The 20,303-nt window shown below is 35.7% G+C and overlaps 3 protein-coding genes across 3 annotated transcripts; 2 read left to right on the top strand and 1 right to left on the bottom strand.

Moving 5' to 3' along the window:
• Window positions 1-1,661: 1,661 nt before the first annotated feature.
• Window positions 1,662-2,854, top strand: LOC117669019 (olfactory receptor 14A16-like). Its single transcript, XM_034423106.2, has one exon. The coding sequence runs from the start codon at window positions 1,665-1,667 to the stop codon at window positions 2,598-2,600; it is 936 nt and encodes a 311-aa protein (XP_034278997.1). The 5' UTR covers window positions 1,662-1,664; the 3' UTR covers window positions 2,601-2,854.
• Window positions 2,855-10,014: 7,160 nt separating this feature from the next.
• LOC117668753 (olfactory receptor 14A16-like) lies at window positions 10,015-11,006 on the top strand. Its single transcript, XM_034422815.2, has one exon. The coding sequence runs from the start codon at window positions 10,025-10,027 to the stop codon at window positions 10,964-10,966; it is 942 nt and encodes a 313-aa protein (XP_034278706.1). The 5' UTR covers window positions 10,015-10,024; the 3' UTR covers window positions 10,967-11,006.
• A 6,399-nt stretch (window positions 11,007-17,405) lies between these two features.
• Window positions 17,406-19,268, bottom strand: LOC117669018 (olfactory receptor 14I1-like). The gene is made up of 2 exons (XM_034423105.2): window positions 19,170-19,268; window positions 17,406-18,409 (listed from the first exon to the last, which is right to left on the bottom strand). Exon 2 carries the CDS (start codon window positions 18,380-18,382, stop codon window positions 17,438-17,440), a length of 945 nt encoding a protein of 314 aa, XP_034278996.2. The 5' UTR covers window positions 18,383-18,409; window positions 19,170-19,268; the 3' UTR covers window positions 17,406-17,437.
• Window positions 19,269-20,303: the final 1,035 nt, after the last annotated feature.

The following is a 20,303-nucleotide window of genomic DNA, read 5'->3' as shown; positions in this document are numbered from 1 at the left end:
GGGAATAGAGGTGGCTCATCCTACTCTTTCCTATGTGTGTTTGGGCAAATAAAAAAAGACTCAGGTATACAAATATCCTCATTTCCTAACAGCCCTGACTTCAGCTAGAGGTAAGCAATTTTCTAAATCACATTCAATACAAAATTAAAGTTCTCGGTTTCATTTCTAAAGTTATTATGGTAACTATGTAAGGAAGTAGTGATATGCAGTTAGACATTTTAAAATTAAAGTGATATATGGGTATCCTTAAAATTCTAATAATTTCTTCTCATTAAAAAAATTTGCACAGAAACTTTTAATTAAGTGTATAGTAGATGACTGAAATTTTGGCAGATATTTATACAATGGATTTTGGTAAAACAAAAAATACTTTATCATGCCTATTTTATTAAGTACAGGTTGTTAAGTATATGGCTGCATCTTTTGAAATTTATGTCTCATGTTATAAGGCAAGAGATTAATGCAAGGCTTTAATGAGATTCTGATAGGAATGGTGCTTTTAATTTACAAAACCATTCCATTCATAGTTGATTTGCATTATGTTCAATGGGATGTATTCTCATTTAGTGTGGAAAAACTTACTATCCCTTTACATATGAGAATTTTGTTGACAGATTACTTAGGATATAGTTTACAAAAGGAGGTATGTATGGAAAAGATCAGCAGGCAATATGCTATCATTACTTTTTCCAATTTTAGCTAGAAATTTTTTTTTTCACCACAGGTAATAGGACTTTGACATTTTTCATTATGAAATCTTCCGTACACATTGCCAATATTTAATCTTACAATTCCTTTCAACAGGAAAACTTTCTACTTGCTTCAAACAGTTTAGGACATTTCCTAGTAATTTATTTCTTGAATGGCTGGACGGAAGGATGGAGGAAGAATGGATGGTAGTTAGATGCATGTTTGATAAATGGAGAAATGGATGGAGAGAGAGAGAGAGAGAGAGAGAGAGAGAGAGAGAGAGAGAGAGAGAGAGAGAGAGAGAGAGAGAGAATAGAAATCATGGTCTTTTAATCTATTATTAATCTAAATATAGGAAATTGGAGTTATATGTGATTATATATTACAACTGAAATTATGCCTGTTTATCCATGTATCTCAATATTGGATGCAATAAAATAAATTGTATTCTTTATGGTGATGTCATTACACTTATGCTTATATCACTGTAATCCTAGGAGTATCTGCATGCATTCCAGTTTGAAGAATGCAGATAAATATCAACCTCAATAGAATATCGATGCTGAAAGTAAATTCAGTATTTAACAGTGGAACAACATCTAGAATGGGAAAGAGAACTAAGAGTTAACATAGACCAATATTTACTGATGTTCAGAGACTCCCAAATATTTAAAAAAATGTTAAAATAAATCTGTATAATAGTATGATGTGTGTCTTGCATTACGTGATTATTTTTCACCCACTGTTTCCAAAAGAATTGAAGCAATTATGATGGGATTACAATTTAGTTCAAGAGAGTTGATTGTAAAATAATTTATCATTTATTAATCTCAGAGAATACTCCAACAAGCTTCTAAAATGATGATATTGTTAATTCTGGAAAAAAGTATTTTTCTCTAAATGTAAGAAATCATTGTAAGAAATCATTGAACATTCTGTAATCTATTCTTTGCAGAACCTTTGGAATAAATGAAATGGGCAACCAATCCATTGTGAAAGAATTCCTTTTAATGGGATTTGCAGATGACCATGAAACACAAATTTTGCATTTAGTTATTTTTCTGTTTGTTTATTTAACAGCTGCAGTGGGAAATCTTCTGATCATCATGGCTGTCACCCTAGACCGTTATCTTTACAATCCCATGTATTTCTTTTTGGTTCACCTGTCATTTTTAGATCTCTGCTTTATTTCTACTACAGTTCCTAAATCCATAGCCATTTCAATTACAAAAAACAGAGTAGTAACATTTGCTGGATGTGCTGCACAGCTATTTTTAATTGTTACTTATACTAGCGGTGAGCTTTTTTTGCTCACTGCCATGGCCTATGACCGTTATGTAGCCATCTGCCACCCTCTGCAATACAGTATGATCATGAACTGGAATGCCTGCATTCAAATGGCATCTGCTGCCTGGATCAGCAGCCTGATTCATGCAGTATTAGAAACCAGTCTAACTTTCAGAGGGAACTTTTGTGGATCCAATAAAATTAGACAATTTTTCTGTGATATGCCTCTGTTGCAAAAAATGTCTTGCACTGATTCAAATGTTCATACATTTCTCATTGTTATTCTTGGAGTCATTATAGTTACATTTTGCATTGGAGTTCTGTTTGCTTCTTATGGATATATCTTTTCAACTGTGCTGAAGATAACATCAGTTCACGCAAGAATCAAAACTTTTTCAACCTGCACTCCTCATCTGACTGTGTTTTCCTTATTTGTTATCACTGCTGTATTTTCATATATGATTCCAAAAAACCTTTCTACTCCAATTGTGGATGTGGTTGCTGCATGCCTGTATACACTTTTGCCACCAGTTCTAAATCCCATCATTTACAGTTTAAGGAATAAGGATATACAAAAATCTGTGTGGAAAATATCCACCAGATTAAAGCATCTCCTACGGTGATTGCAAACATTCTTATAAGAGTTGTGCAAGGAACTTATAATTGCATAAGAATATCAGGGCCAATTGGATACTGTGTGGAAACTAGAAATTTGAAATGGTTGTATTTGTTGATAGACCATTTTTCCAGAGTCCAATATGTAAAATATTGGCCAGTTCCTCTGCCTGTCTTCTTATTCCACCCCCCACACTTCACAACCCACTTTTTCTATATCCTTTTTAGAATTGGAAATTTAAAAATAAAGCAATTTGAAGTTGATTTGAACTTGGCTAGTCCATTAATTTTAAACAGTCTGATATTTATTTTGTCTGATATTCTTTGCTTGCAAAAGACAGGTTTGGTATAATTCTAAAGTTCTCCAAATGACCTTGTTTTGAAGCTGAGTGAAGGGAAAGATACAAAACACTACCTGATTGTTCGTTAAAACAAAAAGTTTGATACGTATGTGATGAGAAACTATTATGGTTAAATCCTATTCTTGCCAAATTACAGATCTCTCTCTCTGCAGAGGCAGTGGCAGCACTTCAGTGCCTGGCCAGCCAGGATGGCATCCCTTTCCCTCTTTCTTTTCCTTGCTTCTCCTCCTCCTCCTTCTCTCACTCCACTTTTCATCTGTCCATTGGAGCACAGTGCCCGGGATCTACTTTGACAGCAGTGGGGCTTGAGTGATGGTCAATCCCCATTTGTTGCATGGCTGCAGACTTCAGCAGTGGGGAAGGAGGATGTTATGGGGTTGTGTTCGCTTTTAATCTTTATCTCTATGTGTCTCTATGAGGTGTTCCTGGGTGTTGCCTTTGAAGACGCTTTATAAGCGTTGTTAGTTTTATTTTGTTAATAAAAGCATATCTGAAACATGGTGTCAGAAATGATTTGGCCCTGAAAGTGGAGCGTTTGAAGTAAGAAATATAGCACCATGGCAGATAATATATCACTGCCACAACCCATGCGAGTAAGTGAGGACTCTAGCACTAATTGGGAAAATTTTAGGGCAGAGTTTGAAGATTACTCTTTGGCTACAGGCTTAAATGATAAGCCGGCAGCAGTACAAGCTGCCACATTAAGAAGATTGATGGGTGCAGAATGCCTTCATATTTATAAGCATAGTTTAACTCTTACAGAAGAGCAGAAAACTGATACTAAGGCTATTTTGGATGCTTTGAAAGCTTTCTTCATACCGCATAAGAATGTTATATATGAAAGATATCTTTTTGGCAGCTGCACGCAGGAAGAAGGAGAGACGATAGATGCCTTTGTAACACGCTTAAAGGAAAGGGCGGCAACTTGTGATTACGGTTCCCTGAGAGACGAACTCATCCGAGACAAAATAGTTTTGAGTGTGGCCAAGGAAAGTACACACCGCCGTTTATTAAGGGAACATGGTTTAACCTTGCAATTAGCCATAGAAATATGTCGGACTACTGAATTTACAGATAAACAGCTGATGGCGTTGGAGCGAGATAAACAGACCAACTATGTTAATGTAGCTTCCAAGCACCAGCCGATTGTGAGGAATCATCAGCAACAGCAGCAGTTCAAACAGAAGCCTCGCAATTTGTCAGCAGATAACCACATACCATGTAAATACTGTGACAATGTGCATGCATGTGGGAAAGATTGGTGTCCAGCTTATGGTAAAATCTGTAGGGTGTGTGGGAGGCTGAACCATTTTGCTGGAGTGTGTCTGGCAGCAAGGAAGTTGCATATGGTCGAGCAAATGCCGGACTTAGAGGATGTATCACTGTTTACCACTGATGTGATCTATACAAAAGAATGCATTGGTGCAGTACATTCAAAAGGCAAAAAGTGGTTTGTTAATCTTAAATTTAATGATATAATTCAATCTTGTCAGTTGGACTCGGGGACAACATACGATGTGATGAGCCTAAAGGACAAAAGGAAATTGGCACTTGAGACACCCCTTCATTAAAGTTATATTCGGGGGAACTGATGGAGTCACTAGGCTTATTTTATACAGAGTGTAACATACGTGGGGTTACTCACAAATTGGAATTTGAAATTGTGGATGTAGATCAAAAGCCGTTACTGTCAGGCTCAACGTGTGAGCGTTTGGGACTGATCCGATTTACCATTCTGAGGAAGTTGCATAATGTTGAAACCTATTCCTCCAAAGCCTTGGGGAGACCATTAATAAAGCACCAAGTCCTCCAAGTTTATAGGGAGCTGTTTGAGGGCCCTATTGCATCTGTGCCAGGAGAGGTTCATTTTCAACTTGATCCCACTGTCCCTCCAGTACAAAGTGCCCCGCGCAATGTCCCTATAGCCATTAAGGCACAGATTAAAGCACAGTTGGATAAATATGAAGCAGAGGGACATATTGTTTCATTAGCCGAGCCAACCGACTGGATAAGTAATATGGTGGTGATTAGGAAGTTGGAAAAGATCCGAATTTGCATCAATCCTAAGTTTTTTAATATGGCCTTGAAACGATCGCATTACCCAATGCCAACGTTAGAGGATGTTTTGTACAAGCTGCCTAAGGCATGGGTTTTTACACTTGTTGATGCCAGGGATGCCTTCTTACAGTGTAAACTGGACGAAGAGAGCAGTTATATGACTACGTTTTGGACTCCTTGGGGCAGAAAGAGGTGGCTTAAACTGCCCTTTGGTATCTCCATAGCACCAGAGATGTATCAAAGGAAGCAACAGGAATTATTGAGTGGCCTCAGCGGAATTGAGCCTATAGCTGATGATATTCTTATAGTTAGGTGTGCCGACACTGATGATGAAGCGGAGCATGATCATGACGGGAAATTGATGGCACTATTGGAGCGGTGTAAGCAAGTGAATGGAGGGGAAGGGCACAGTCCCTATGGCCCATGAGGAATGACCTGGGGATGAGGACAAGGCAGTCCCAGGCCCTTCGGACTTTGGAAGAGTAGGCAGGGAGGAAGAGAGGATGCAGGCTGACTGAGGAATGAGAAGGAGATAGAAAGAGCAGGCAGTAGAGCAGAGCAGAATTCCAGAGATGAGCAAATGCTTCCCCCACCTGATTCCCGGGTGCAGAGAAGGAAGAGGAGGCAGAGTCAACACAGGGCAACCTGACTATTCGGAAGGAAGGCACCCCATCCAGTGGTGGCCAGGTTCGGCTGAGACAGTAACGGTGACAATATGATGTCACTGAACTGGTTCTCTTTGTTCAGGAGCTGCCCCCCCCACTCCCAATCTATTCGCTGCCTCCCGAGTTCCAGCTGATCGGCTAGAAGGAAAAAAACTGTTTAAACTCTTGCCACGGGGCTTGAAAGGGCTGCCCTACAGCTGATCAGTAATAAAAGGCAGTGTGGTGGTAGACCAGTGCGCTTGAAAAACAAATGGGTAGACTGGTGACTCCAAAAACAAATGGGTAGACCGGTACAGCTCTGCAAGCAGTTAAAAGCCTGGTAGACCAGTGCCTCTGCTAAATCCTAAAGAATTGTCACATGACTATCAAGCCACACTCACAAAATAAGCCATGCCCACAGAACCGGTAGTAAAAAAAATTTAGAACCCACCCCTGACCCCATCCCTCCTCCTGAGGATCACCTGGAGAGTAGCATTTAAGGAAATGCCATGGGGAGGGGTTATTGTCAGGAACAAGTGTTGCATTTCATGGCAACATGTTCCACTGCTCCAAGAAGAACTTTGATCCAGAATCCTTGCTGGTGTGGACTGAGGTTTAATCCTTTGCTTTGACATTCATCATGAACTTTGCCAAGTGTGAGAGCTTTTCTTGCTCCTGGAGTGTATGTTCTTTTATTGAGTAGCCCGAAGGCCTTTTCAAAAATGCTCCTGGAGTGGTGTTGTTCCTGTGGACTTTCACTGCCAGGAAGTTGCACGAAGATATGTACATGTACATGTACATGCCGGCACATGTATTTGAGCCTTGCTCTTAGACTGTAATGGTAACCTGGAGGCAGAGACCTTGGAGAACAGACTGGGAATTGCTGGATTATTGGGATTGTGGGGGATGGTGGTTGAATAAAAGTGGCCAAGCTTCCACCTAGCATGTGTTGCTTGCATGCCAACCCTGGGTCATAACATATAACAATGCTTTCTCAGATTTATTGGCATTTGAGATATATTTTGTCTCCTCGGTAATGAATTATAATTTTAGCTACCATTATATAGCACCATGAAACATCTCTATCAGGTAACAAAATCAGTAGGATAAAGAGTTAGGATGAGACCCCCATAGTACTACTCAATTTACCTACTTTCTAACCTACTATAGATAAGTTTAGTTTCATAAGTTTATTTTATTTGTTAAGATAAATATATAAGATAACATAATATATATAAAATAACAGGTAAAAGTTTAAACATAATTTGAATACATGAAAAGAGTAAGTAAAAAGGAATATTAGGACAGGGATGGTAGGCACGCTGGTGCACTTATGGAAACCCCTTACAGACCTCTGAAGAATGAGGTGAGGTCAGTCCTTCATTCTAAAGGCTTCTAGGAAGAAGGACTTAAAGTGAGAGGAGAATTTCAGGTATACTAACTATTCCAGAGAGTCAATTTGATGTAATTATTAGAGCACCAAGCTGGAAACCAGGCAACAGTGAATTCTAGTCCCACCTTAGGTATGAAAACTGGCTGTGTGACTTTGGGTCAGTCATGTCAGTCACTTGCTCTTAACACAACCCACCTCACAGTGTTGTTGTTGTGGGGAAAGTAGGAAGAGGAAAGAATGTTAGAAATGTTTGATGCCTTGAGTTATTTATAAAAATAATAAAAGTGGGATAAAACTAAATAAATAATATCTTTGTTTTCAATCTTTGTGTACTTGCAACAGGTAAATACCATTTTCTTCTAGTAGTCCTGAATATACTGTTATAATTTTGCTCTCCATATGTTTGTTTGAAAAGCAGTTGGAAAATAAATAAATAAAATTAGGAAGTAAGGCCACCATAAGATAAATGTTCTCTGTAATTGAAAGGATAAGAAGTACAACTTGTCCATACCACCTTAGAAATGCATTGACTCTGCATAATTTATTAGTTAATTTGATTTAGCCTGTTAATCTAATTAAAAAGAAAGTATATGCTGATTCAGCTAGAGAAATTAACTCTGGTAAATTGTAATGTATTTGGCTGAAATATTTTAATTTCAGTGCACACCTATCTTCAGGTGCACAATTTTTCCAGGTATTTATTTTTTGGAGGAGAGGGGTTCCCACTAAATGTGTAGGTCTCTGATTTGATAGTCATTTGAGGAAGAAGTTATATATTTGGTCAATGATCAGCAAAAGAAGAAGCATATTAATACTATGGAAGTAATAGGCACATTTTCAGCCCAAAAGGGAAACAGTTCAATTTTCCTAATGAAAAGTAGAAGTAACATACATCTCTCAAGAGGAATAAAGCAAATAACTTAGTTGTTCTTTTCAGTTTATATTTTTCAACATTTGTTTAATACCTTGCTCTGGGATTCTGTTGAGACACATATAGAACTCTAGGGAATAATTGTTTAAACTCCAAACTTGTCAACTTACAAATACAAATCAGTATGTTCTACCAACTCACAGTTCTATTAGCTGTCTGCTCTGCAAAATGAAGAGGTGTGTGATAGTAATTGCACTACTTTATTTTTTAAAGGGTGAATGATTATTTTGATTTAGGATTTTTCAGCACCAGGAAGATTGTCTGGGTGTACAATTTCTCATTACTGTAAGGTTTTGTACATGTTGAGTTCCCTGTTTATCACAATGCTTCCTAATATTACGGCTTTTGAAGGTTTCACTAGGACTCCTATTCTAAATAAATCTCCAGTTAACCAGCCAGTTAGTATGAAAGCATAGGCTAATAATAAATAAATATTGAAATAATATTCTAATATAATTTACAATATTTAGAAATTAAATTTTTAAATAATTAGAAATTAAAATTTATTTATTTGGTTGGTTATTCCTCATCAAATTCTCTGGGAATTACAAGTTAAAAACATTAGTTAATAATCATCACAGATAATATTCTGATAAAGAAATATTGAATAGGCCCGTTGTATGCATAGAAGCCATTAAATCTGAAAGGAACAGCTGCTTTGCTTCACGAAGTGCCCCTTTTAAGTTTTCTTAAAGTTTTTTTTTTTTTTTTGCATAGAACTTTTGCTGACTTTTAACTAATAAAGAAAAACTAGGTCCTGCTGGATTACATGGTCTGGAAGGAAAAATTGAATATTTTGGGACATGCATGAAATGGTAAGTTTTGAGCATATTTAGATTTTACAGAATAGATGTCTTTGTAAGGGAACGCACTTGAAATCAGCATATTCACAAAATTCTGTCAGGTTCAAGAAATTGGGAGCAAGGGCTTCAAAATGAATGCAAGTTTATTTCATGCTGCTTCTAAACAAGAATCTGAACTACTAACAGTCAAGGCAAATTGGTGGTAGATAAAAGTCAATGGAATTCAAGAAGGGCTGCATTTAGATCTCTTCTGGGCAGGACTCCAAACTGATGAAGCACTTAATCCTTTGTCATCTCCTCCATATACCACTGCAATGAGCTGCAATCTGTGAGCTAATCCATAAAACAAAATTCTTTGGAATGATAAACAAAAGTATTGCTTCCTGTCCCACTTAGTAATAATTCATTTTTTATAAGGGGTTTTGTTTTTGGCCTGGTTTAGAAGAGAGAATGCTTCCACAATGCCAAATGTACTTTTTCTAAAGTGTTAAATTCTTTGTTATGTTCAATCTATTTCTTTAGGATGGAGAGTCTATATATTGGTGTATGAAAAAAAGAAAAATAGAATAAAATAAAGGATAAAATAAAAACTGTGTGTTATAGCCTATGAATCTTGTATCTATACTGATACTGATATATTGACAGATATGCATAACAATGTAGAGGCAATGGAATGAGAGAGAAGTTAAAATTTGGTTGTTAAGTATGTTTGGATCAATGTTCATTTAATATATGTTACTAAATACTTTTGGATGGCACGATAAAATAGATTTGTGGAATAACTAAAAATGCACTATCTTGTATTTTGGCAACTCCCCAAACTGAAGCATTATGGATATGAAACTCACTGGCAAACATAGACTGATCACATTTTTAGAAGTGGTTTCTTTTTGGTTTATCAAATTTATAAAGTTACCTATCTTAAAAGGATCAAGAAGTCATCATTCCTAGTTTGGGCTATTACAGCAAACTGCATTTATACAATTGAATAGTGATTAAAAATATAAACAGCATATTTTTAGGACTAGTCATTTGCCAGCTTTCACAATGGAGAACAGCACCTTAATGCTGATGGATGGAAGACCTCTAAGACTAGTACCTAAATATTGTACTCTCTGTCTATGTAGTGGTGAAACAAAGAGTAGATGGACCAGACATCTCTGGAGCACTGATGCTGGAAATACCGATTCATTGTTTCTACAGTGGGTTTTTTTTTTTGTTGTTGTTGTTGTTGAAAGCAAATGTTAAACCAAACATTTGTGACTGAATTCATCCTCCAAGGATTTTCTACTGCTCGAGAGTTACAGATCTTACACTTCATGGTGTTTTTCTTCCTTTATTTAGTAACTATGGTGGGCAACATCATCATTATCATAACTGTAGCCCAGAGTAATAATCTTCACAACCCCATGTATTTTTTTCTGGCTATTCTCTCTTCCATTGATTTCTGCTTCATTTCAGCCACTGTTCCCAAATCGATGGGCAATTCCCTGGTAAACAGCAATGTGATCTCATTTACTGGATGCGTCACTCAGGTTTTCCTTGTTGTCTCCTGTGCTACTTCAGAGATCTTCTTGCTCACTGTCATGGCATATGATCGCTATGTTGCAATATGTCATCCCTTGAAATACAAACTAATCATGAATTGGAATGTTTGTCTCCATATTATATTAATTGTTTTGGTGTTTGGTGTAATCAATGGAGCATTTCATGCTGCAAACACCTTCCATTTAGATTTTTGCTCATCCCATATTATCAAGCAATATTTTTGTGATATCCCTCAGTTGTTAAAAATATCTTGCACCAATACAGAGATCAATGAAAAAATTACGTTTGGCTTGGTACTAAGTATAGGTTCATTTTGCTTCCTGTTTGTATCTATTTCTTATTGGTGTATCTTCTCAGCAGTTTTCAAGATTCAGTCTACTCAGGGACAGTATAAAGTTTTCTCTACTTGTGTTCCTCATTTGACTGTGTTTTGTTTGTTTGTTTTTACTGTCATGTTTTCATACATGAGACCAAAAGCTTTGTTTTCACCATCTCTGGACTTACTTTCGGCTGTTTTGTATACAATTTTACCTCCACTAATGAATCCCATAATTTATAGCTTGAGGAACACAGAGATTCAAATGTCTTTAAGGAAGATGCAAAAGAAGTATTTCAGATTTCATGTATTGAGCTGACTATGTAGTTATTTTATTTTTCCAGACCATAAAAGGTTGGGTAGAAAAAAGAGAGATTCTTGATGTGATCTGTGTGTGTAAATAAAGATCAATTTCCTATAACATCCCAGGGTTTTTTACTACAAATATATCTGAGTAAACATTTTAAATATACAACTGTCAAGTAATCCTCAGTAACAAATGTGTTCATAAACACTGTGGTCCTAGTGCCAGTACTGGAATAGTTCACCTTTCCTTTTTCAAGAAAGGATCACTAAGAGTCAATACTGAATTTATGGCATTTATGAAACCTGGTTTAATTGATTTTGCTCTTTACTATAGTAGGTAAAAAAAAGATGCCAAAGCAATATTATAAAAATAATTTCTTAACTGGGTTTTTCATAACTATATCTTAAATTTCATTATTTAGTGGTATACCCATCATTAATTGGTTCTGGGAGGTACAATGATTACCAAAAACAATGAGTACAAATTTTTCCCACAAGGAATAATGTAAATAAATTTATCACATTCCAAACCAAAAACAATGCACCTTTTTAAGGCAATATGTAAAAAGATAGGGTTATATATAATTACTTTACATGAGAAATAAACTAAAAAATAATAAATGCTTACATTAAATAAAACAAAACTTAACTTTACTTGGACTGATGAGAAAAAAAGTGCAAAAATACACAAAATGACCACAGAAGCTACAGCATGACTAATGTGTCACTCTTTGTTTCTGCTGGAAAGGGTAGTGAGTCACGAGGCAACACTGACAAGTTATAGCTTGCACATTGAGTGCAAGCTATACCAAACAAATAACAAATACTGAGACAAAATTTCTCATCAAAATGTCTTGAGTAGCAAATTCAATGAGTTTCAATGCAGTGGGTACTGAGGGATCGGTACCACTTTATATCTTATTTGTTTTTCTGGACATCACCATTATTATCCAGGATCAATACTTCCCTAATTTATTCCATTTATCTATGTCCAAACTGTTCTTTGTAGATGTCTGCTACATTTTCATCCTACATTTCCATTTCTCTGATAATCAATAATGTTTTTATAATCTCCAGTAGTATAGCCATACTCCATTTACATACTCCATTTACAAATCATCTAAACATAATGTAAAATCAGCTTGCTATTTCCATCTAATATCTTCACCATCTGCATGTTTAAAAAACTAAAAATCAAATCAAGTCATGAATGGGGTGAAATTAGCCATATGAGTCTGGAACTCCTAGGAGAAAACTTCACCCAATCTCTGCTTAGGCTAAACTACTTACTCTGCAAATCACTTACTCTGTGTTTCAGTTTTTCAAGTGTTTTTTTTTTTGTAAAAAAGTTTTTTATTTTTTAAACAAAAAACAACATAAAAACATCATCCTTCCAAACAATTACAGACAGTATTTCGATCGGTTAAAATCATTTCATGCTTCAAAATTTTCAAAATCTCATTATATGACTAATATTTTTTCCTCTAACAAAAAACAAGTGTTTAAACATTTTATCCAAATTTCATTTCATATATAATATTTCATCTCCATGCTTTATTATCTATCTATTGATAAAATAGCTCCCATATCAAATAATATTTTTATCTTCCTGTTCTCTTATTTCAAATGTCAATCTACTCATTTCAGCAAAATCCAACATTTTCTTAATAATTTCTTCATCAGTAATTATCTTCTCTCCTTTCCAATTTTTTGCAAATACAATTCTAGCCTTTGTTAAAATATTCACAATTAAATATTGCAATTCTTTATTAAATGTCTCTGGTAAGATCCCTAATAAAAATGTCTATGGTTTAAAGTCAATATGTCTCTTTGTCATTTTTTCCAACCACATGTGTATCTTAGTCCAAAATTTCCTTGCTTCTACACACGTCCACCACATATGGTAATAAGATCCTGGGGTCTGATGACACTCCAACACTTCTCCGATTTATTCTTGAGCATTCTGGCTATCCTCATAGGGGGTAGATGCCACCTGTAAAACATCTTATACAAATTCTCTTTATATGCTTTAGACGTTATCATTTTATGATTATGTGACCACAATTTATGCCATTTCTCTAAATCAATACCGTAATCAAAATTTTTCCCCCACGCTATCATTGATTCTTTAACTTGTTCTTCTTTCAATTTTACCTCTAGCAAGTATCCATATATATATATGTTTTCTGAGGTTTTCGCGGGTGTTTGTATGTAGGTCTTTGGTTATTCGGGTTTTCTCCTGCGTAAAATTGGAAGTGGCTTGGTGACGTTTCGATGAAGTCTCATTCGTCATCTTCAGGCTGGTGTTTTTGGCTTTGTGCTTCTAGGAGCAATGTGAGATAGCAGCTGTCTCTTCCTTTTAACTGCCAGTGGGGGTGTGAACTGATTGGGTGGGAGCTTGGCTGTGTTCTAATTGGGTGGAGGTGTGTTCTGATTGGTTGGGAGCTTGGCTGCGCTCTGATTGGATGGGGGGTTGGCTGTGCTCTAATTGGATGGGGGTGTGTTCTGTTTGGGTGGGGGCTTGGTTGTGCTCAGGTTAGTCTGAGTTGCAGGGGGATTTGAGCTGGTGAGCTGCATTGTTGTTGTTTGGCTTCACATTCGTGGTCATGCCACATCTTCATGGTGGGTATTAGTTTGCTTCATGTATGGATTGGAGGGATTTAAAGTGGCTAATGATGCAGCTGCAGTCTGGCTTCTGTTTGTGGTCGTGCTTCATTATCGGTGTGGGTTTGAGTTTGCTTCTTGCATGGGTGTGTGGTGGTGACATCCTGTGTGGTTTCATGAGAACACACCCCCAGCCAATCAGAGCACAGCCAACCAGTTAAAAGGAAGAAACAGCTGCAATCACACATTGCTCCTAGAAGCACGAAGCCAAAAACACCAGCCTGAAGGGCCTGCTGGCTCAGCAGACTAAAAGCATTGTGATTAACACCAGCTGTCTGCAATTATTGTAAGTTCGAATCTCACCAGGCTCAAGGTTGACTCAGCCTGCCATCCTTTCTAAGGTAGGTAAAATGAGGACCCAGTTTGTGGGGGCAATAAGCTGACTTTGTATAAATATACAAAAGTATGAAGGCTATTGCTTAACGCATTGTAAGCCATCCTGAGTCTCCGGAGAAGGGCGGCATATAAATCAATTTTTTTAAAAAATGATGACAAATGAGACTTCTAGGAGCACGAAGCCGAAAACACCAGCCTGAAGATGATGAATGAGACTTCGTCGAAATGTTGCCAAGACACTTCCAATTTTACGCGGGAGAAAACCCGAATAACCAAAGACCTACATACAAACACCCGCGAAAACCGGAGAAGGGCGGCATATAAATCAAATTTAAAAAAAATAGTCTATTTGAAAGTAAATTCACCGCTTAAAATTCTTTAATCTTTATCATCCTCACACTTATCTCACAAGGTGAACTTGTCAATTTAAAATGTTGTTCTCTCACTGCATCGGATAACTGTTCTTCCTCTTTCTTCCTCCAAAGCTGTCCCAGCCTTGGCAGCCGCAATGGCTGCTTCCCCGCTGTAGGAAAAAGGGCTTTTGTGATCTACCAGGAACTTTGTGGTGTCCCTGGGATCAACAGAATGTGCCCTCCACTACCACAGTCAAAACTAGACTGTGGGGTTCAAACTGGATTGTCTAGCAGTGGGGCTATTGGGGGGGATTCTGGAGCCCCAAAATCGCCCGCCCATTTCGCCGTGACATCAATTTCCAGTCTCAGTTTTTCAAGTGTTGAGCATACTCTTTGCCCATCAGTAGCATTTGTCAATTATTCTTCTCCATGAATTAACAAATAACCATTGCTATTTATTAATCCATTTTCTCCTTTTATTTTTATGGGAGAAATTGGAATGTAGGATGCACATTTACAGGGGAAAAATTGAAATAATGCATATTTAAATGAATGCCTCAACCCTAACATCTTTGACAACTTTGGTCTCTGATTGCTGTTCAACTTAGACAAACAATAGCAAATTCCAGAGAAATGTCACCATATCAGGACTCAGTGTTAAACTGAAAATGCCAATCACATAATTTATTATCTGCTACACCAGTTTTCTATAATTCCATGAAGGATTGAACAGTATTTACAGTAGCCTTCAAAGAAATTAAGTAATATTTTGATTACCACTTTGGTGTAGTAATTAAATACACAGGGCTACAAACCAGCAGTGAAATCCATTTACCTTCGCTTCTGGTTCGGGAACAGGAGCACGCGGGAGCACATGCATGTTACATGCACATGTGCCTCTTCTGCACATGCGCAGAGCCTTCTGCGCATGCGCAGAGGATTAAAAAGGGAACATAATGATGTCCCGGCGGATGGGCAGTCTCCCATCACTGGCGCTACCAGTTCACATGAGTCGGATCAATCCAGTCAGATTTCACCGCTGCTATAAATCTTGAAACCATAGATCCTAGTCCTCCCTTAAGCACAGTAGTCATCTGAATGACCTTGGATTGGTCCTTCTCTCTCAGGTTTAAAAAGGCAATAGCAAACCATTTCCAATGTATTAAAAAAATGCAGATACTTCTCCAGTCACAGGAATAAAGTCTCTCTCTCTCCCTCTCCCTCCCTCCCTCCCTCCCTCCCTCCCTCCGTCTCTCTCTCTCTCTCTCTCTCTCTCTCTCTCTCACACACACACACACACACACACACACACACACACAATGTAGATAGGGAAATGTATGGTCATGTGGCCAGCATTATATGCCAAAGGCACATGAAACACTGTTGCCTTCCCACCAAAGTGGTACCTATTAAACAGCTTGCACTTGCATTTGGAACTGCTACGATAGTACTTTTAATATTTAAAAACAATTTATTTGAAATGTATTAATAATGAAGAGCCTATCTAGTCCCCTGCAATCTATTCAGATTCCGTTGATTGAAGAAGCATTATGGAAAATGGTTATATATTAAGGAAACAAATAAATATAGGTGTAACCCATAAAAATGACAGATAAAAAGGAATAAATAGATTAGTTAATTTATTATGTAAATAGATTCAACTTACATTATATCTTTGTTTACATATTGATAATGAAGTTGATTGACTTCAAATTCTGAATATTTAAATAATAAAAGGAATGGTTGATGAATAATAGTGAAGATTCATGGTGATTTTGGAAAAAAAAACATTTTCAGAAAATTTTATCCCTATTATCTTAAAAATAGATTTCAAACATTTGAAGAATAATAGAGGCATTTATAATTAATAAATAATTTTGTCATCTCCCAGTCACAAATTATCATCCCACACTGATATAGTTTGGGTCAAATTCAGTGTATTTCAATTAATATACAATTTATAGCAGACTACCATTTTATCAATGTCGATATGTAACAATTTCATCACTCTTTTCATTTGAATTAATTTCTATTCCTTTAATTAATTAGGAGGTTTGACTGGAAGATATACAAACTATATAGGAAATTATGTATATCTTTAGCATATGAGTAGTTGGTCTTTACTTTTTAGTTTACTTAGTCAAATAAGTATAATAATAAGTGTGTCTAATCAAAATTCTTTGATTAGACACACAAATAATTTGTTTTTTGGTACAGAAGCACCGAGTGTACATACAAAACAACAAGACAGTCGTCATCATCATCATCATCATCATCATCATCATCATCATCATCTTCATGTGTACAGTCAATAGAATTAAAATTAATAATTTAAGGGATAAATATAATGCAGCCACAACTTCTGGGTGAATTATAGATATGCATTTTTAAAACCCAAACAACTGATGCTGGATAAAAAAATGAGTAGTGCAAATTCACTTGGAGCAGAAAATCACTCAACAGGATTGCTTTTATGGTGGGAAATAGGAAGCAGATGTATTAAGTATGTTTACCATTTTGAGGTGTGTTTGTGTATGTGTGAACAAGATAAATCATAATAGTAATGCCTAGCCCATGCCCTAGAGAAGAATTCAATAGATGGATAAAAATGCCAAATGCAGTGTAATCATTGGGCTGACTGTGTGATGAACCATAATAAAATAATCTTTGTCACCACACATGGAGAAGACTTTTTAGCTTATTTTTCTACTGTTATGTTTTTACCAATGTTATTGTGATTGTTTTACTTTCAACATTTATATTGTAACATTAGTGTGCTGCCAATAGTCTGGGACAATTCAATTTTAAGGGGTGATCTGCAAAATTGTAAAATAAGGAAATAAATTCAGACTGTCTTATTTATTTCAACAGCCTTTCTACTAAATCCGTGGAAAAACAACAGGAAATTTGACCTGTAATGTGCTTGCTGAAATAATGCAGAACAATATCTAAATAGTTAAAGAGTCTTCACTAGAGGTCTGCAAACTTGGCAGCTTTAAGACTTGTGGACTTCAGAATTCTGGGAGTTGAAGTCCACAAGTCTTAAACCTGCCAAGTTTGAAGACCTCTGGTCTTCACTCTGCATGGAAAATACATTTATAGAATAACAAATCAATTTTATAAAGTTATTTTTAAATCAATTTTATAAAGTTATTTAAATTTAAAAGCTTGAATACAGCAACCTTTATTTCCTTATTCCTCATGCTGTAGATCAGTGGGTTCATCATGGGTGGAACCACTGAATATATGACAGCAAATACCATATTGGTTTCTGAGGAGACATGAGGTATTGGTCTCAAGTACACAAGCATTCCAGTGAACAGGAACATTGAGAAAACGATGAGATGAGGAATGCATGTAGAAAAAGCCTTTTGTCTTCCTTTTGATGAGGGCATTCGAAGCACTGTTAGGAAGATCTGGATGTAAGTCACAACTATAAAGAGAAAGCAGCCAAATGCTATGGTAACACTCAGGATAAGAAGGACATTTTCAACTTGGTATAAATTAGAGCATGAGATTTTTAGTAGCTGTGGAAGCTCACAGAAAAACTGGTCAATTACATTGGAACAGAAAGTCATGGCAAAGGTAGTACCAGTGTGCAAGATGGCATAAAGAAATCCACTGAGCCATGCACTGCCTGCCATCTGGATGCAGGCTCCTTTGTTCATAATTACCTCATATCTAAGTGGGTTACAGATAGCAATGTATCGGTCATGGGCCATGACTGTGAGGAGAGTATAATCAGAAGCTGCAAAGAGGAGGAAGAGAGACACTTGAAAGATGCAACCAACATATGAAATCAATCTGGTGTTCATGAGAGAATTTGACATGGATTTGGGTATGGTGACAGAAACAGCTCCAAGATCAGTTATAGCTAAATTCATAAGAAAGAAGTACATAGGAGTATGTAGTCGGCGATCAAGAATGACTGCAGAAATAATGATGAGATTTCCTGAAATGGCAGCCAAATAAAAAACCAGAAACACAACAAATTGCAGAATCTGTATTTCACGGATATCTGAGAACTCCAACAGCAGAAATTCTGTCATAGAGGTTTGGTTAGACATATCTTTCATTTCTCAAAGTTAAATTAAGTATAGTTTCTGGAGGGTAAAAGGAAGAAAACAGGAAAAAATTAAAAAAAAATTCTTTCATAATTATTTCATATATTTGAACTTTTTTTTTTACATTTGCTAAAAACCTGTTATTTGAACATCATATTTGAAAAAAATAAATGCTTATCATCTTGATTAGTGCCATCTATTAGAGTTTACTTATACTGGCACTTAACTGATCTTTGAAAGCATCTGTAAAGCTTAGAGCACAAACAAGACTATAATTCAATGTCTGATTACTTTCTTGTTTAGTTCTTCCTCTGGATATATGTTACAGAAACCAAAGAATTGCAGTTATAATAAGATTTTCATCCAATATTATTTTCAGTCCATCCTTTCTGATTTTTTATTTGAATTTATACCAATGACAATTTCTACAAATCAATTTTTTTTTTAAATGATGATGACAATAACAACCAGTGATCATGGTGGTTAAGGTAATGATAAAATATTCTCAATTCTTTAAACTTATGTTTATCAATATAAAACTTTAATGCATCTTCAAAATGTGGAGACCATATTAGAGTATTTACAACTTTGCAAAAAGTCACACTTGATAAAGCTCTATAATCAACGAGAAGAAGACAGAGGGAAAAAGGATTGTAATATTTCTGATGAGTTCACAACTTACTGTATGTTTTTAGCTACTATGATACAGCATAATAACTTTTTAATAATTGACAGGGCAAAGAAAAAAATATGAATGAAACAACATATTAGAAAAAAAAGCCAAATGAAAAATACTTACTTTGTCATTTTTGCATTACTGATCTTCTCCTGCCAAATAATGTGAGAAATACAATACAACTGTAATTTTGTCTTCTTCTGAGCCAGGCACAAAACACACTGGAAATAAAAGGGATATTTATTAATGTCCCTTTAGCGTTTAGTGGTCTCAAGAGTCATACACAGTTGATTAAAAGAATCAGAAATGCAGATTCACACAACATTTTTAATTGATGCTAAATGAGTTGTACTTAAATAGAATACAAATATACAATGACTTAGACTGGCAAACTATCTCACTCATTTAATCACTGATTATTATTTTGTATGCACATTACTCCCTACTGATAATATAAACAAAGTATTTAGTCCTACACTTTTACTAAAGTTCAGTAAATTAATTTGGCAAGTTGATTAATATATTCACAATACTAATTTAGTAGTCAATAAATAATCTAAATATATAATTATCTGAAAATGCAGCATATACTAGATAATACAGTATGTTTATTTCTTTCATCAATTTGTCCATCTCTGCACAGTCCAAAATTTTCCTTATCATCTCTTCATCTTTTGGTATGACATTATTTTTTCCAATTTTGTGCATAGGTTATTCTAGCTACAGTTATAATATGTAGAATTAGATATTGTATTTTTTTATTATAATTTCTTATGGGTATGCCCAATAAAAATAGTTCCAGTTTCCAATCTATATATTGTTCAGTTATCTCTTCAAGTTACTTTTTAATTTTGATCCAGTACTCTTTTTTTTATTATTATTTTTATCATTTTTTCTTTAAAAACAAAAACAAAAGTTTCCATTTTACAATAGTTCCATATTGGTGTATATCCACAGTTTATGTTTCCACCCCCCTACATATTCACATACTTATTTTTGTGGGTCCCTTATTTCTGATATATTATATATACTACTCCTTACTTATTATACCTACTATTATATCCATATGTTACTTTACATATATTATATATTTAATATCATTTTATTAATGCTTCATGATTTCTAGATCTACTGTACTTGTGTGATAGCAAGTACAGTATGTTTAATATGCATAGTATGTGTATAGCACTTTGCCATACATGAATTTCATTAACAATTGTGACTGACAAATAGTCACATACAGAGAGACATATTCCA

Source organism: Pantherophis guttatus, chromosome 4, assembly GCF_059756535.1.
Source record: "Pantherophis guttatus breed Tessera chromosome 4, ASM5975653v1, whole genome shotgun sequence".
Lineage (NCBI taxonomy): Eukaryota > Metazoa > Chordata > Lepidosauria > Squamata > Colubridae > Pantherophis > Pantherophis guttatus.
The sequence above is the reverse complement of the archived record's forward strand: the minus strand, read 5'-3'. Positions and strand labels throughout refer to the sequence as shown.

Excerpts from the sequence above, each read along its gene's own strand:
- LOC117669019 (XM_034423106.2), top strand. The coding sequence starts at position 1,665 with ATGGGCAACCAATCCATTGTGAAAGAATTCCTTTTAATGGGATTTGCA.
- LOC117669018 (XM_034423105.2), bottom strand. The coding sequence starts at position 18,382 with ATGAAAGATATGTCTAACCAAACCTCTATGACAGAATTTCTGCTGTTG.
- LOC117668753 (XM_034422815.2), top strand. The coding sequence starts at position 10,025 with ATGTTAAACCAAACATTTGTGACTGAATTCATCCTCCAAGGATTTTCT.